We start from the raw sequence: 18,786 nt of genomic DNA on the forward strand, positions 1-18,786 counted from the left end.
GTTTTTTTACATTCTTAGGAAATGCCTAATTTACTGCCATGCTGTCATATCCTAAATGAATAAATATGATGGAAATTTTCCTAATTTGTTTTACAAAAGAAAAAACCCTCTTACTCAATTCCAGTCACAGCAATAAATGTTTGAGCAATGTCATTCATAAGTTTATATATGAAGTACTTTAATCTTCTGATGACAAGAATAATATTTTTGAAAATTTGTTGAGTAACACAGAACGGGAAAATAACATTTTTACACATTGTATTGTCTCCAAACCCACCCTTGACCTTCCACTATGTAGATTGTGGACTTTTTGACAACAACGTGGTAAATGACTGAGAATTTACTTGGGGCGGGAGGAATAACTGGACAGGGCCCTGGATCGTGCAATAACTATGGCACTTATGTGAGCCCTTGCTGCAGCTCTGGCTTGGGCTCTTGCTTCCTCATCTCTCAATGCTTCCTCATACCAGGTTTGGTAGGCACTTGGGATGGTATCATGGACTTTGGCTAAAAACTCTAGGACTTTCATCTTACTGGTTTCTGCATAGGCTCTTGGGCCCCACAGGAATTCATAGCGCGGAGGATCACTGTTGGGCACCTGCTGATATTCCAGGTACTTTTTTTTCACTAAATCTTTGGTGATAAGCTTCCTGGGCTCGCCAAAAATAAAGTGCTCTCTACCACTGTATAAGCCCATTGCATTTAAGATTTGCCAGACTTGCTCCTCAGTGGCACGGTTTCCCTTTGTGAAGATCACACCCAGGATAGTCATCAGAAGACCAGTCTTGGGCACACCTCCATCGTCACCCAGCCTTGCATCATAGCTTAGTTCCAGTTTATTGATGAGGATATATATATGCTTATTGGAATCCATTTCCTTGATGTCTAGGCCAAAGACCAGTTCCAGGTGCTCAGAAGCTTTCCTCAGGATCTCAAGGAAGTGGCTCTTGTGCATTTGGATTATGTTTCTCAGCATTTCTGCCTTTGTAATGGGCTCCTTCATTTGATACTTGTACAGCAGGTAATACACCAATATAACTACCTTCTCATCCAGACGGCCAGGTGCCCAGTGGCAAGCTGGGCTTGAGAAGAGCTTGGCCTTTCCTCCACTTGGTTGTTCCCACTTCCATTAGATCTTCTGTATGAAACAACAGCAGAAGTAGTGGTGGTGGGTGCAGCTCTCCAAGACCCTTGAGGATTGCTAGTTGTTCTAGCAGCAGCTGAACTCCGAGGATTACTCTTGGAACGAGAGGAGGAAGAGGAGTGAAACTCTCCACCTGCTCTTGCAGTGGCCTGAGCACCCACCAGATCTAATGGCTGTTCTTGGGTCTGGGCCTGATGGCGTTTCTCACGAGCATGGAGCTTACTCTTCTGACCTCGAGGCATTATGGTTTTAGACCGGGCAGTAGGGAGAGAGACAGGTATTCTGCAAACAACAAAAGAGAGTGAAACTGTTGGGCCACTTCAACTAGGAGACAACTCCTTGGCTTTACTGAAGGCTACCTCTGCAGTTTTCCTTGAAATCACTGTTCTAGAAACTCACAATGTGCCTATTCTGTGACCTGTCTGTCCCCTTAGGACTCTGTGGAAATAATTAAGGTATGCTTTTGGTTGTTAGATGCCAGATCTACCTGGAGCTTACTGGAGCTTAAGGCAATGGCATTGTTCTGGGTTGTGGGTCTTCCTTAGTTCACATTAAGGGTTATCAACTGAATCCTAGCAGCACCTGGGGTCCCTATGATCTATTTTTTGATGATGACCCCTCATTTTACAACCCTAATATCTGTGAGATTCCAGAGGATGAACTGAGGGGAACCTCACCTCACCACACCTACCTGGAGACACAAAGGGATGAAATCACAGGCTTCATGGGAATCTGTACTGGGGTAATTAATGTTCCTAGTCATCACACAGTGTTTCACCTTCACTTTTGCTAGGAACTGTGACTCCTCCCTCTTCTGACTTTAGATCTATTGCCCCTGAGCAAGGGTCTCAGTCCCTGAAAACTCCAAAAAGACAGGGAAGCCATAGCATAACACATCTGCTTTTGGTTCATTTAGGTCTGAAGGTACAGATAGTACTCTTTGTGACCCTTGCAATTCTGAGATTGGTAGTCCCCTCAGTCTACACACCTGCATTGGAACCTCAGGAAAGTAAAGGGATTGGTCTTAGAGAGGTGGTGTCAAATCAGCTGGTGTCAAATGGTGAGAGAAGAGTTCCAGATCCTGCCTAAACTTAAGGTAAAGACCCTGAGTTAACAAGAAAATCTACACACAGGATCTCACATTGACTTCCAGAAGAGCCTGGGACTTCTCCCTAATAAGATGGGGCTGGCCCTCTCAGTCAAATGACCTTATTTCCTTGGCTTCTGAAGTGCAATGTAAGGGAATTCCTCTCCTGACAGCTTTGCCCCAAAGCCTCCCTGGACTAACAGCAGGTGTGGCTTTGTGTGGTACCCTTTATTTGTGGATCCCTGAGACCTCACTCGGTCACCTCACTCTAACCCCTAGCAGAGCTGAGGGATCATCCCTATGTTGACAATACCATCTTGCTCCCATTCTAAGGCATTCACTTCCCTGAGACCCCAAAGGCATTACTCAGGGTTCCTTACATCAATCCACCCTCATATGTAGCCTCTCTGGACCGGAAGTATGAATGTGGGTCTGTGATTTTATGGACATTTTGGGGTAACTGCATCAAATCTCTCCCATTAGAACCTGAGAACCCTTCCTCTGCTGGTCTGAAGTCAACACCCTGGCCCTCTCAAAATCCTCTGAGGGAATTTGGTAATGACTCTGAGATCATCTGTATGTCTGATGACTCCAATCTAATTTCTATCAAAACTGACCTCAGGCGGGGTAACTCTGGGAGCCCCACCAGTCAGAGGTGGGCAGTCCTATCACACCCAACTTATTATTTACCTTAATTCTAGGCAAGGACTAGGGCTCTTCCCTCAACTGACCTGGTGCTGTGCCACCTCACACAGACGCTATCATCTCCCTCAAACGCCAGAGGCGGAAGTTGGTATGCGTCACATCCTCCCATGCCCCCCTCCCCCAGACAGCCAGAGCAGGAGGCAGGGCTCTGTGATGTTCCTTCAGTTCACAGTGGTTGATTACCTCAGACTTCATTCAAGTTCTCCATCTTTTCTTTGATTAAAGTCTGGGAACCCTTCCTCTATTGGTTTGAAGAAAACACCCTAGTCTAATATCCTTACCCGCCTTAGTCCCTTTTGAAGGAATTTAGAAACTACTAAGAGATCATTAAGTTCTATGATTCTGGTCTAGATCCTACTAGGGCTGAGAGCAGAATCAGAACTCTCGCCTTCCAGTCAAGTGGGGGATATCCACACACCTAAATCAGGGTACTTACCTTAATTTCAAGAAGGATCTGGAACTCTTCCCTCAGCTGACTTAACACCACCCCTCTCAGACAAAATCCTTCACTTCCCTGAGGTCCCAAGGCCAGTATCAGGGTGCATCACCTCCTGAAAAATTTGTGTGGGTTCTCCCAGGATTTACACATGAATGGGCTCTGTGGATTTGACACTGATCTGAGATGGGGGTTTCCTTAGAACTCATATAAGTTTGTTTATTTGTTTATACTTATTTTTAAAATTTACACTACGATGGAACTCTTCTTTCTGATTACCTGGGTTAGCCTTAAATGAAAGGCATCCTCATGTTACCCTTCAATTTTCAGAAGAAATAGTAAAGGAACATCTGAGCCCCCTCCACCAGGAGGGGCAGAGCTGATAGCTGGGGTGGGTCACTGTGCCTCTTTGTCTGTCTTGCATGTGTGGTTTCTTCAGAAATCACACAGTCCTAACATTCCGTTAGCATCTTGGACCTCACTCTTAACAGACTTTGGGAAAATACTCAGGACCAATGCCCTTAATTTCCTGAGTCCCCAGAGGGGCAGTTCAAGGAAATCCCAGCTCAGGGTTGACCAGAACTGAGAGCAGAGCAGGATTATGTGAGGAATCACTCTCTTCTGCTGGGAGGATCTTCTCAAATTCAGCCATGTGTAAACCATGGGAGAGCCTATATAAGGATTGCAGAAATTGATGTACCCTGATACCCATCTGCGTTCATACCTCAGGGAAGTAAAGGGCTTGGTCTTAGAGAGGTGGTGTCAAATCAGCTGAGAAAAGAGTTTCAGATCCTGCCTAAAATTAAGGTAAAGACCCTTAACTAACAAGAAAGTTGTCTGAAGTTTCTCAATCTTCTCTCCTCTGACACTTTATTTCCTAATGTTAAACCCTGGTTATACACCCATGACTGCCAGCTGCCCTAGGCTGTATGAACATGGTTTAGCTTGTGATCTCTGGCATGAGTGTTTGCAATTATTCTGCTGTCTGTTTTGCTTGAAATAACCTCATGAACTAAGGTTTTCGTCTGTTGGCCCATTCTGATACCTGATCATTTTGTCCAAATTACTCCCCAAAGTAAAGAGAAATATCTTGGACATATCAGAATTAAAATTCTGTTTTGACATATCAGAATTAAAAGCACGTTCTCAGAAGAATCCTAGTGCTCAAGTCATCACTGCAGATATCCTGCTTTATAGATTAGGGATTAGTTTCATTTTGTGTTAAAACTACTGAGAAAACAGACAATTGAAATAATAGACAATAACAGACAATAATTTTGCCAAAATTTTTCCCCAAATTTAAATTAATCAAATAAAATATTTGTGAGAATATGCAACCCTTTTTTGGGAAGGAATTTTAATAATCCAAAAATTTCAAGTCATCACACTTTCAACTTGAACCTAATTTAAACTTTTAAAAGCATCTTTAAAATAATGAAATAACAATATTTGTCCAAAAATTTATGTTCAGTGATATATATTTCAATCAAAGTAGCAAATGTGAAACAACTTACACATCTATCAAGAAATGAGTGGTTAATTATTGCATATACAAAGTGATTTTAAACGTGAGGGGGACGGGGTTGTGGCTCAGCAGTAGAGCACTTGCCTAGCATGTGCAAGGCTCTGGGTTCAATCCTCAGCACCACATAAATAAAATAAAGGTATTGTGTCCAATTACAACTAAAAAAAATTAATAAAAAATGAGGTAAATCTGTATGGACAGTTTCTTCATTCATTTATTTCAGTGTCAAGGGTAGGGGAAGAACATGTTTTGACACATATGTAACCAATACAATCAATATAAATACAAAAAGCATTTTCATAACTTTTTAAAATTTGAAATCATACAGATTTTGTTTCCTGCATGATTGATTACATTAGAAATCAATCACTTTAAGATACATGGAACCCCACTCCCACATGTCAACTACTTCAAAATTAAATGGCACACTTATAAATATCTCACGGGTCAAGGAAGAAAGCACAAGAAAAGTAAATAAAAGGTGCTTTGAACTAAGTGATAATAAAATCTTAAAATATCAGAATCTCTGGGATGAAACAGTACTCAGATGAACATTTGTAACTTAAAATACTTGTATCATAAAGAAGTTAGATTAACAATCAAATTATTTTCAAATAAGATAGTAGGAAGAAAAAAAAATAAGAGTAGGAGCAGAAATATATGAAATAGAGAAGAAAGAATACAGCTGAAAGTTGATAAAAATCAAACAAATCTAATCAAGAAAAAAGCAAGAACACAAAAATTAATATTAATGGAAAAGGAGCTATCATAACTCTACAGATGCTAAAAATATATTAAGGTAATGTTACAATTTAATGCCAATATATGTGATAGCTTACATAACATTGTCTATATTAGAGAAGGATCCATGTGCTGCTGAGAAGAAAGTGTATTCAGTTGTTGATGGATGAAATATTCTACATATGTCTGTGAAGTCTAAATTTTCAATTGTATTTTTTAGTTCTATAGCTTCTTTATTTTGTTTTTGTTCAGAGGATATACCCAGTGGTGACAGAGGCAGGTTAAAGTTACCCAGTATAATTGTGTTGTGGTCTACTTGATTCTTGAAACTGAGAAGGCTTTGTTTGATGTATATAGATGCTCCATTGTTTGGTGCATAAATATTTCCTATTGTAATGTTTTGTTGATGTACAGTTCCCTTAAGCAGTATGACATGTCCTTCTTTCTCTTCTGATTAACTTTGGCTTGAAGTCCACTTTATCTGATATGAGGATAGAAACCCTGCTTGTTTATGAGATCCATGAGAATGATATGTTTTTCCCCCTCCTTTTGCCTTCAGTTTGTAGGTGTCTTTGCCTATGAGGTGAGTCTTTTAAACACAGCATATTGTTGGGTCTTGTTTTTAAATCCAATCTGATGGTATATGTCTTTTGATTGATGTGTTTAGGCCATTTATAGTCAATGTTATTATTTTTTTAAAGAGAGAAAAAGAATTTTTTAATATTTATTTTTTAGGGTTTTTTTTGGTGGATACAACATCTTTATTTTATTTTTATGTGGTGCTGAGGATCGAACCCAGCACCCCATGCATGCCAGGTGAGCACGCTACCACTTGAGCCACATCCCCAGCCCCAATGCTATTTTTGAGAAATGATTTTTATCACATTCCATTTTGATTTATCTCTGGTTTTTACTTTGAATTAATTTATCCTCTGATTAACTATTCTTCTAGCATAATTCTTCCCTCTGCTAGTTTTCACTTTTATTTTTCATTTCTTCTCCATGAAATATCTTATTAAAAATGTTTTGTACTTCAGGCTTTTTACTTGTGAATTCTTGTGATGAACAGGGAGAGAGCAGAGTTTATATAGGATGTGATGATTATGAGGGAGGAGGAGAAAAGATAGAAGTAAAAAAGTAAAGGAAGAGTGAAAGAACAATAGAGATTGACTCTTAACAGAAGAAAAGAGAAAATAATCAAGGGAAACAGGAAAATATATATGTAAATTAAAAATATATAAAGAAAAATATATATGTAAAGTAAAAGAAAAATATATATATGTAAAGTAAAAATTAAAAAAGAAAAATATATATGTAAATTAAAAATTAAAAAAAGAATAAAAGAGTACAAAACAAAACTAAAATATAACAATCAAACATTGTAGTCCTCAAAAAATGATCCATGAAAAATAACTGTCTTCAAAAATGCTAAAAATGAAAAGAAAAACAAATATGAGCATATATAAATGTCTGTATAAATTAAAGTCACAATTAAACAAAGAAAAAAAGAGAGAGAGAGGGAGAAAAATCTTGATGAAAAGTTAAAGAATTCTTTACATTGGAGTTCAAAAGATTCTCAGCTTCTCACCAGTTTTAGGTGGGGTCATCTGGAGTGTGATGTTCCACCTTCCAGAGAGGTAATCCCATAGGTGGAATTCCTCAAGGCAGGATTTAAGTTTAGGTGGGCTCCAGGCTCTTTGCTGAATGCCAATTGGTCTGGAGATTCAAAGCAGCTGAACTCTAGGGCCCAGTAATTGGAAGACAGTACCCCAGAGATCCCTCTTGGGTTTCACTTGTGTAGTGGAGGAGCTAATTCTTAGTCCCCTATGTCACTGGCAGCCCCCACATTTCCTGGTCTTGAGTTCAGTCTCCAAACTCAATTCTCTCCCACCCTTGCCCTTCCAAATTCCCCACCAGACACATCTCTCCCAGCCTGTCCTGAAAGCAGCCGGGTTGGAGGGGGAAGGGTAAAGCCAGGTGGGCTTCCATGACCAGTTGTCCACTGGCTAAACCTCGCTCCACATTTGATTTTATACTGTTCATTTAAGCACTCTCTGTGGTGTTCAGTGTGTGTTTACTGGGACTGTATTTCAGGCCAAACTCAAGTTTTCCAGGAATTGGCTCACTCAGCTGTCGGCCCCACACCAGCTGCAAAATGGTTCCTTCTTTTGTCCTCCACATGCCTCCTGGAGAGATGGCAGCTTCTTTCTCCCACAAGGATATTGTGCAGCTCACCTTTCAGTTTAGTTAGGCAATGTCCTTGATCTCTAAATGCTCTGTACCAAGACATGCCTCAGGTCTCCTAGAAATTTGGGTTCCTTTTATTTCCTTATCCCTCCACCTTGCTTGTGGAGGAACTCCTCTGGCTAGTGCTTCTGGCCCAGCTGCAGCAATGGCTGTGCTGTTGGAGATTTCTTCCTTATTTTATTATCTCCAACCTTCTGAATTCCCAGTCTGCTTTGAATGTCCAGTTTTAAATTCCAGTAAAGTTCCCCCACCTTCTTTTGGGTTCACCTACTTTGCTGAGAAGTTGCCTGTCTACTTTCTTGGTTTCATTCCACGGAACAACCAAGAAAGTGACCGCTTCTATTTTTGCCATCTTGAGAACCCCCCACAAGGCCATTTCCAACTACATGTGGGTGGACTGGGAATATAATAATCTTCTCATGTGCCAAGGGAGGAGAGCACAACAAGAAATAGAGTCTCCCTCATGAACTGTTACATGTTTCATAACTATGAAACAAAAAAAGTAATTATTAAAAAGTCTGGCTAAAGCTGCATTAATCAATGCACATTAGAAGCAGCACAACTGAAGCACTTGCAAGAGAAAAATGAAGAGCTGGGCAATAAAGGAAATTGAATATTAAAGGTATTCAGTAAAACCTGTCACCAAGCGATAGACTGGACAAAAATAGGAGACTTGGGTCCACAGCATTGAAGCTAAAATATACTGACAACATAGGAATTATTACAATGATATATCTATTACCCCCTCATAAATGAGGAAGAGTAATCTATCTATCTAAACATGAAGAAACAGGCAAAAAGCCCCCCCCCCCAATTTACAATCCCCCATCAAAAGGATCCACACATATTTAAAGGGATGAAATTCCAGAGAAAGTTTACAAAAAAAATGATTATTTAAAGGATTAATGACCCAAAAGAAGATATAAGGAACAATAACAGAGAAAATACCAGAGGTGAAAATTATTTTAATAAGGAGATAGAGATTCTTAAAAGAATCTAATCAGACCTGAAAATGAAAGAAACCATAAATCAAATACAGCATTCAGTTGAATGTATCACTAACAGATTAGATTATGTAGAAAAAAGAATTTCAGACCTTGAAGACAGGGTAAATAACCTTGTAGATCAGTAAGCAGTAAGAAAAAAAAGACAATCATCAGAATATACAAGAAGTCTGGGACAACATTAAAGCAACAAACTTAAGAGACATTAAAATTGAAAAAGAGATTAATACAAAAGGTAATGGCATTAAGAACATTTTCAGTGAAATGAGAGCAGAAAATGTCTGCACCTTAGAAAGGGGATGGGCATTCACATATGGGAAGCACATAGAAACCCAAATAGACAAGACCAAAACTGAACCCCACCGAGACATATCATAATCAAATGCCTAACCTATATAATAAAGATAGAATATTAAAAGCCACAAGAGGAAAATGTTGGATCACATTTAGAGGTAAACAAATAAGACACACTTCAGACTTCTCAGACACTAAAGGCCAGGAGAAATTGGCATGAGATAATCCAGACTCTGAAAGAAAACAAATGCCAGCCAAGATTGCTATATCCACCAAAATGTTCATTCAGAATAGAAGAAGAAAATAAAAACTTTCCAGGGCTGGGGATGTGACTCAGTTATAGAGTGCTTGTCCAGCATGTGTGAGGCACTGGGCTCAATTCTCAGTACCACATATCAATAAATAAATAAAATAAAGGTTCATCCACAACTAAAATATATATACTAAAACAAAAGGACAGGGCTGGGGTTGTGGCTCAGTAGAGTGCTTGCTTAGTATGTGTGTGGCACTGGGTTTGATTCTCAGCACTACACAAAAATAAATAAAGTCCCACCAACAACTAATAAAATATTTAAAAGCAAGCAAGAAAGAAAAAAATTCCAAGATAAGGATAACCTAAAACAATTTGTGACCATTAAGTCAGCAGTACAGAATATACTTAAAGAAATACTACATTACTGATGAACTTACAAACAAACAAACAAAAATCCCTAGAACTATTGAGTGGATGAAGCTAACTAGCAAAGCAGATAAACATAAAATTAAGATCAAATTAAATGTATGAAACAAAATAAAATGGCAGGAAATAATAAATATATCTACATAATAACTGAATGTAAATTGTCTGAATCCTCTAATGAAAAGACATAGACTGGCAGAGAGGATTGAAAGATAAGAACCAATATATACTGTTTGCAAGAAACTCATATTACAAGCAAATATATTCACAGGCTGAAAGTGAAAGGATGGAAAATGATATTCCATGTAAATGGAGTACAAAACCAAGCAGGAGTGGCTATCCTCATATCTGAAAAAGCAAATTTCCAGCAAAAATTAATCGGAGCAGGCAAGGAAGGTTATTACATACTGGTAAAGGGAATTATCCAGCAAGAAGATATAAAACTAGTAAACATTAGTGCCCCAAATGTTGGTCCATGTAAAGCAAACACTCCTTGGGATTCAGTCTGAGATAGATTCCAATAAGATAATGCTGGGTGACTTAAACACACCCCTCTCACCAACAGATAAGTCATCCAGACATAAAATCAATTAAGTCATTTCTGACCTAATTAATACTATAAATCAAATGGATCTAACAGACATTTATAGTGTATTCCACCCAATAGCAGTTGAGTTTACTTTATTCTCAGCATCTCAATGAAACTCTCTCCAAAATAGAAAGTATTTCAAGTTACAACGCAAGTCTTAGCAAATGTTTTTTAAAAATCGATTTGTACTTTGCATCTTATCAGATCACAATGGAATGAAATTAGAAATCAACCACAAGAAAAGTTATAGAAACCATATAAATATGTAGAGATTGATTAATACCATTTTGAACAAGAAATGAACCATAGATGAAATGAGAGGAAAAATTTAAAAGTTCCTAGAATCAAACAAGAATAGCGCTACAGGGCTGGGGTTGTTGCTCAGTGGTAGAGCACTAGCCTCGCATGTGCAAGACCCTGGGTTCGATCCTCAGCACCACATAAAAATAAATGAATTAATAAAAGGTATTGTGTCAAACTACAACTAAAAAAAAAAAAAAAAGAATAGTGCTACAATGTATCCAAATCTCCAAGACACTATGAGTGCAGTTCTAAGAGGAAAGTATGGCACTAAATGCCTACATTTAAAAAATATAAAGGGTTTGGGGTTGTGGCTCAGTGGTACAGCACTTGCGTAACATGTCTGAGGCACTGGGTTGAAGCTTCAGCAACATAAAAAAATAAATAAGGGTATTGTGTGCATCTACAACTAAAAAAATTTCTTTAAAAAAAAGATCCAAATAAACAATCTAATGTTACATCTCAAGACCCTAGAGAAGCAGTAACAAATGATTTTCAAAGCCAATAGAAGACAGGAAATAGTTAAGATCAGAGCTGAAATTGATACAATAGAGAATTTCAAAATTACAAAGTATCAATGTAACAAACAGTTCTTTGAAACAAGATTGTAAACCCTTAGCCAAACCAAAAAAAAAAAAAAAAAAAAAGAGAGAGAGAGAAAGAAGACTCAAATTCACAAAACTAAAGATGAAAAAGGAAATATCACCATAGACACTTTTGAAATCCCAAGGATCGTTAGAAAATCTTTTGAAAATGTATACTTCAACAAACCGGAATATATAGAAAATTGACAAATTTCTAGTTACATGACATGCCCAAATTGAATCAGGAAGATATAAAAAAGCTAAGCCAACAATTATCAAGTAATCAAATTTAAATATCAATTAAAAGCTTTCCAACAAAGTAAAGTCCTGGACCAGACATATTTTTAGTAAACTTCTACCAGAACTCTAAAGACGAATTAACACCAATCTTCCCCAAATTAGTCTACAAAATTTAAAGGGAGGGAATGCACCAAGATATATTTTAAAAAATATTTTTAATTGTAGATATAGTTATTTTTATTTATTTTTATGTGATGCTGAGGATTGGACCCATAGCCTCACATATGTCAGGCAGGTGCTCTACCACTGAGCTACAATCCCAGCCCACACCACTATATAATCTATGAAGCCAGTATAACCCCGATATCAAAAACAGACAAAGACGCATCCAGGAATAAAAATGATATGCCAATATCCCTAATGAACATAGATGAAAAAATCCTTAATAAAAGATTACCAAACTATATTTAAAACCACATTGAAATGATAGCACACCATGATCAAGTGAGTTTCATCCCAGAGATGTATGGTTGGTTCAATGTATGCAAAACAACAAATGCAATTTATTACATAAATAGAATCAAGGACAAAAATCACATGATTATCTCAATAGATGCAGAAACAGCATTTGATTAAAAATCAGCATCCATTAATGCTAAAAATACCAAAGAAACTAGTGATATAAGGAACTTACCTCAACATCATAAAGGCTATATATGTTAAACCCAAATCAAATATCATACTTAGTGGAGAAAAACTGAAACCATTTCCTCTAAAATCAGAAACAAAGAAAAAGATGTTTACTCTCAATACTCTCATTGAATACAGTTCTTGAAATTCTAGCCAGAGCAATCAGGCAAGAGAAAGAAATTAAAGGGATACAAATAGGAAAAGACATCAAATTATCTCTGTTTGCTGATGACATGATCCTATACTTAGAAGTCCCCTCCCCCCAACAAAAAGCCAGCAGAAGACTTCTAGAGCTGAGAAACAAATTTAGCAATGTAGCAGGATACAAAATCAACATATAAACATGAACAGCTTTCCTATATGTTGATAATGAATCTGCTAAGAAAGGAATCAGGAAAACAATTTCATTTTCAATAGCCTTTAAAATACCTGGGAATAAATTTAATCAAGGTGGTGAAAGACACCCTAAAATGGAAACTATAGAACACTGAATATAGAAATTGAATAAGGTTTTAGAAGATGGAAAAACCTCCCAAGTTCTTGGATAGGCAGAATTAATATTGCCCAAATGGCCATCCACCAAAAGCAACCTATAAATTCAATGCAATCCCCATCAAAATATCAATGACATTCTTCAGAGAACTAGAAAAAAGCAACCCCAAAATTCATTTGGAAGAATAAAAGACCCAAAATTGAAAAGCAATCCTGAGCAATAAGAGCAATGCTGGAGGCATCACAGTATACATCGGAGCGACTGAGGGTAAGTGAACTGCTCACCCCTGAGGGCAGGGCAAGAGGATGGGTAGCCATTTTAAGATTCTTCTTTTGTTATTTTGTTTCACTTTTGTTTTAAGTTGCCTGTCCCTGGAGATGTGTAAGATGGAAGAAAAACCGATCACATCTGAGGAACAGATAGGGAGAAAGGACGGATGGACATTTCAGGAGGCTATTATAATGATTTTGTGTTGTTCCAATTTTGTTTCACTCAGTTTCAGTTTTGTTAGGCGTTATCTTGTTGGGTTGTATTATAGTAGAAATACGGGATCAGAAATTAGCAAAAAACAAACTGAAAGAGTGTTAAGTAAATTGTTAGAGGAAGGAGGCATCTCAGTAAAATCAAGAACAATCAGGGCATACGTTGATACAATACAAAAATGTAGCCCATGGCTTTTTAAGGAGGAGTTGTTAAATATATCACAATGGAACCATCATGGTGAAGATTTAAAAAGAATAGAAAAGAAAAGCCCAGGGACTCTGCCAGTTGGAACATTGCCATTGTGGACGTTCATATCTTGTTTGCTTAGTCCAAAGCCTTCAGTTCAGACAAAGGTAGAGGAAGGAGAAGACATATTGATTCAAGTAAAAGAGAAGGTCTCTCAAGTTAGTCAGACAGAGGAAAAGATTCAAGTAAAAGAGAAGGCCTCTCAAGCTAGTCAGACAGAGAAAGAAAGTGTAAAACAGAAAAAGCCATCAGGGGGAAAGTTACAACAGGAGACTGCTACTAACACCTTTCTATCACCAGAGGACGTAAGTGTCCAACTAACAAGGCCACCTCCATATGCTGGGAGGTCCCCAACCCCTGCAGTTGATAGTTGGGATCCTGAGACAAGATCTCAAATATTAACATGCCCTGTATTTGAGGCAGGAGGGCAGCGATTTTACCAAGTTTTAAATTTCAAAACAGTGAAGCAGCTAAAAGAGGCTGTAACAACCTATGGTCCTCAAGCACCCTTCACTGTAAGCATGGTCGAATCCATTAACAACTTGAACATGACGCCAGCAGATTGGGCTAATATGTGTAAAGCTGTGCTAAATGGAGGACAATACCTGTTATGGAAGGTTGCCAATGAGGAATTTTGCAAGCAGACGGCTAGGCGAAATGCAGCAGCTGGTTATCCTCAGAGAAATCTAGATATGTTGTTAGGAAAGGGACCTTATGAGGATCAGCAGCAACAAATTGCATATGATCCTGGTGTATATGCACAAATTGCTGCAGATGCAATTAAGGCATGGAAGACTTTACAAGGACATGGAGGTTTACAAGGTCAATTATCTAAGGTAATACAAGGAGCTAATGAACCTTATGCTGAATTTGTAGATAGGCTTATTCAAACAGCTACCAGAGTTTTTGGGAATACAAAACAAGCAATGCCATTACTAAAACACCTGGCTTATGAGCAAGCGAATCGTTGGTGCAGAGATATCATTAGACCATGGAAACATGAAGATTTAAACACATATATTAAATTATGTAGAGACATTAATGAACAAGAGCAAGTCGTGGCAGCTGCAGTAAAACAGGCTTTAGATGCCAGAGACATTAATGAACAAGGGCAAACTGTGGCAGCTGCAGTAAAACAGGCTTTAGATGCCAGGCCAAGAACATGCTACAATTGTGAACAAACAGGACATTTTAAAAGGAATTGCCCCATTGGAGGAGGGTTTAACAAAACTAGGTATCAAAGGAGTAGAATACCAGGTATTTGCCCACGATGCCATAGAGGGAGACATTGGGCTAATGAATGCCGTTCTCAAACCACCATAGAGGGTACTCCATTATCAAAAAACGAACAAGGACCAGGTGTTTATCCACGATATCATGGAGAAAGGCATCGGGCTCCATTGCCAAAAAATGGACAGGGGGGCCCAATGCTCCGGGGCCCAAAACCACAAATATACGGAGCACTGGAGGAACCCAGCAACCCCATCAGGGTAGTGCCCAGGACACATTGTCCATCAGATCCCTCATCAGACAAACCAGAGGGAGCGCAGGGTTGGACATCTGCGCCTCCGCCAGAGCAGTACTAACTCCAGAGATAGGAGTTCAAATCATTCCCACAGGGGTGAAAGGACCTCTTCCCAAAGGAACAGTAGGCTTATTATTGGGAAGCAGCTCTTCTACTCTAAAAGGACTTATGATAAGTCCTGGGGTAATTGATCCCGATTATGAAGGTGAAATAAAAATTATAGCCAGTTCTCCAAAGGGTATATCAGTAATTTCACCAGGAGATAGAATAGCACAGTTACTAATAATACCCAGCTTACATGATAAATTTTCCAGTCGTACTGTAGAAAGAGGTTCCAAGGGATTAGGCTCCACAGGTGTAGATTGGGCTATGCTTTCTTTAAGTTTAGATTCTCGCCCCATGCTAAAACTAAATATTCAAGGACATGAATTTAATGGGCTACTGGATACAGGTGCAGACCTTAGCATCATCTCTCGTCAAGAATGGCCAAAACATTGGCCATTACAACAAGCCACTCAAACGCTTCGAGGCCTAGGAGTGGCGACTAATCCCCATAGAAGTGCAATGGTATTAAATTGGAAGGATCCTGAAGGATGTGAAGGAACTATACAGCCATATGTATTGGATCATCTTCCCGTAAATTTATGGGGACGAGATGTCCTAGATCAATTAGGTTTGACATTAACAAATAACATCAACCAAAATGCACCCACTATTATGACTAGACAAGGTTTTAGGAAAGGAAAAAGATTAGAAAAACAAGAACAAGGTATAGCAGCACCAATACAAATAGATCAAGGAACAGAAAGACATGGGTTGGATTTTCAGAAAGGGCCACTGAGACAATAAAAATTACTTGGAAATCAGAAAGACCAGTATGGGTTCCTCAGTGGCCCCTGACTAAAGAAAAAATACAAGCAGCCCATGACCTGGTCAAACAATTAGCGGAAGGACATATACAACCTTCTGTATCTCCCCATAATACTCCCATTTTTGTCATCAAAAAGAAATCTGGTAAATGGAGATTATTGCAAGATTTAAGAGCCATTAATAATGAGATGGTTGTTATGGGACCTGCTCAATCAGGGATTCCTCAGTTGTCTGTTTTGCAAAAAACCTGGTATGTTTTAGTTATAGATATTAAAGATTGTTTTTTTCAATTCCAATTCATCCTGAGGATAGTCCACGTTTTGCATTTACTATCCCTGCACTGAATCATGAAGGTCCTGATCAGAGATATGAATGGAAAGTACTCCCTCAAGGGATGGCTAACAGCCCAACTATGTGTCAAATTTATGTTAACAAAGTAATCCAGCCACTTAGAAATCAAAATCCTGAACTACAAATATTTCACTATATGGATGATGTATTATTATCACACAAAGTTAAAAACACATTGCTAGAATGTTATGCCACACTTACAAACTTATTAAAAAATTATAATCTAGAGATAGCAATAGATAAAGTACAATTAAATTTTCCAATTAATTATTTAGGAGTTCTATTATCCTCAACCATGGTCCGTCCACCAAAAATTCAAATACGAGTAGATCAACTCAAATCACTTAATGACTTTCAAAAGTTATTAGGAGACATAAATTGGATAAGGCCTTATTGAGGTATACCAACAGGAGAGTTGGGACCTTTATTTGATATCCTAAAAGGTCCATCAGATCCAAATTCACCCCGAATGTTAACGCCTGAAGCAAGAAAGGCATTAAAAATCATTGAAACATATATGGAAAATATGCATTTGGATAGAATTGATATAAGTTTGCCTTTATTATTTATTGTACTACCAACAAAAAATATTCCTACAGGAGTATTTTGGCAAGAAGGTCCATTATTATGGATACATTTATCTTATTCTCCTAACACTATTCTTACTAGGTATCCCGAGGCTGTAGGACAATTAATACTCAAAGGAATAAAAGCAGCAAATAGAGTGTTTGGAATTTCTCCCAATAAAATTATTACTCCATATACTATGAATCAAATTGATGAGTTAGCTAATGAGTTAAATACTTGGGCAATAATCATGTGCAAATCTAATGTTTCATTTGATAACCACTTACCACCTAATCCTTTATTGTCTTTTTGGTCATTGCATCCTGTAATTTTTCCAAAAATGACAAGAAAAACACCTATCATGAATGCTCCAAATATATTCACTGATGGGTCAAATAATGGTACAGCAGCAGTAGTTACCCCTGATCAAACTTTTACATTTTTAGTACCCAAACAATCAGCTCAAAAGGTAGAGCTTAATGCAGTTTTACAAGCTTTTGTGATGTTTAAAGATTCTGTATTTAATTTATTTTCTGATTGTCAGTATGTAGTTAATGCTATAGTATCTCTTGAAGATGCTGGTAGGATTTCTCCTTCTTCTACTGTTTTCTCTTTGCTTTCCACTATACAAAGTCTAATCTGGGACAGAAAAGATCCATTCTTTATAGGACATATCAGGGCACATACAGGATTGCCTGGAGCCCTTAGTTTGGGCAATCATTTAGCAGATAAAACTACACATGACATACATATTTTTTCTACACTAGAAGAAGCTATAAATTTTCATAAAAAGTTCCATGTCAATGCTAATACTTTACAAAAGCGTTTTAAAATAACTAAGGAACAAGCTAGACAAATAATACAACAATGTCAAAATTGTGTGACCTTTTTACCACAAGTTAATCTTGGAGTCAATCCTAGAGGATTGATACCTAACCATATTTGGCAGATGGACGTCACACACTTGCCAGAATTTGGAAAATTAAAATATTTGCATGTTACAGTTGATACTTCTTCTGGATTTTTGATGGGCTCCCTTCATGCCGGAGAAAAAACTAAAGATGTTATAGCTCATTGCTTACAAAATTTTGCCACTGTGGGTGTTCGAAAACAGTTAAAAACAGATAATGCCCCTGGTTATACTTCTACCTCTTTTAAACAATTTTGCTCAACATTTGGCATTACTCATATAACAGGAATCCCATACAATCCACAGGGACAAGGCATAGTTGAAAGAGCTCATCAAACTATTAAAATGTACTTATTAAAGCAAAAAGAAGGAATTGGGAAGGGGTATATATTCCCCAAAGATAAACTTAAAATAACCCTTTTTACTCTAAACTTTTTAAATTTGGATTCATCGGGACTTAGTGCTGTGGAAAGGCATATGTGTCCAAAAAATGTGCATAAGCCCAAGGTACTTTGGAAGGATATTCTAACAGGACAATGGAAAGGTCCTGACCCAGTAATTGTCTGGAGTCGGGGGTCTGTTTGTGTGTTTCCACAGGGAGAACAGCAGCCGATTTGGATTCCAGAGAGATTAACCAAGGTCCTGACCCAGTGATTGTCTGGAGTCGGGGGTCTGTTTGTGTGTTTCCACAGGGAGAACAGCAGCCGATTTGGATTCCAGAGAGATTAACCAAGGTCCTGACCCAGTGATTGTCTGGAGTCGGGGGTCTGTTTATATGTTTCCACAGGGAGAACAGCAGCCGATTTGGATTCCAGAAAGATTAACTAAAGCGATTTCTACAGACCAAAAAGAAGATGATTTGGCTCAAATCCATAACAACTGATATCCAAAACTCCAGTTTGGCTATTCTTACATCTGCAACAGAACCAGGATGCTTTTTTCAATATCTATTTTATTATTGCCCTTTGCCATATCATGAAGTTCTATTTTGTTTTTTGAGCTCATACAGACCTAGGTTAATGTTTTGCTGATCTATTCTATTTTTTGACTATAGAGTTTTTAAACATTGCAATGGA

General features: G+C 38.0%; 1 protein-coding gene across 1 annotated transcript; it reads right to left on the reverse strand.

The window, feature by feature from the left end:
* Positions 1-340: 340 nt before the first annotated feature.
* Positions 341-1,386, reverse strand: LOC124079662 (melanoma-associated antigen B10-like). Its single transcript, XM_046425338.1, is given in 2 exon segments — positions 341-1,071; positions 1,074-1,386. Coding segments are annotated over 2 exon segments (1,044 nt in total).
* Between the last annotated feature and the right edge of the window lie 17,400 nt (positions 1,387-18,786).

This window comes from Marmota monax, unplaced genomic scaffold (genome assembly GCF_021218885.2).
Source record: "Marmota monax isolate L192 unplaced genomic scaffold, Marmota_monax_Labrador192_F-V1.1 WCK01_AAM20220418_F8-fsc00075, whole genome shotgun sequence".
In the NCBI taxonomy this organism is placed as follows: Eukaryota; Metazoa; Chordata; class Mammalia; order Rodentia; family Sciuridae; genus Marmota; species Marmota monax.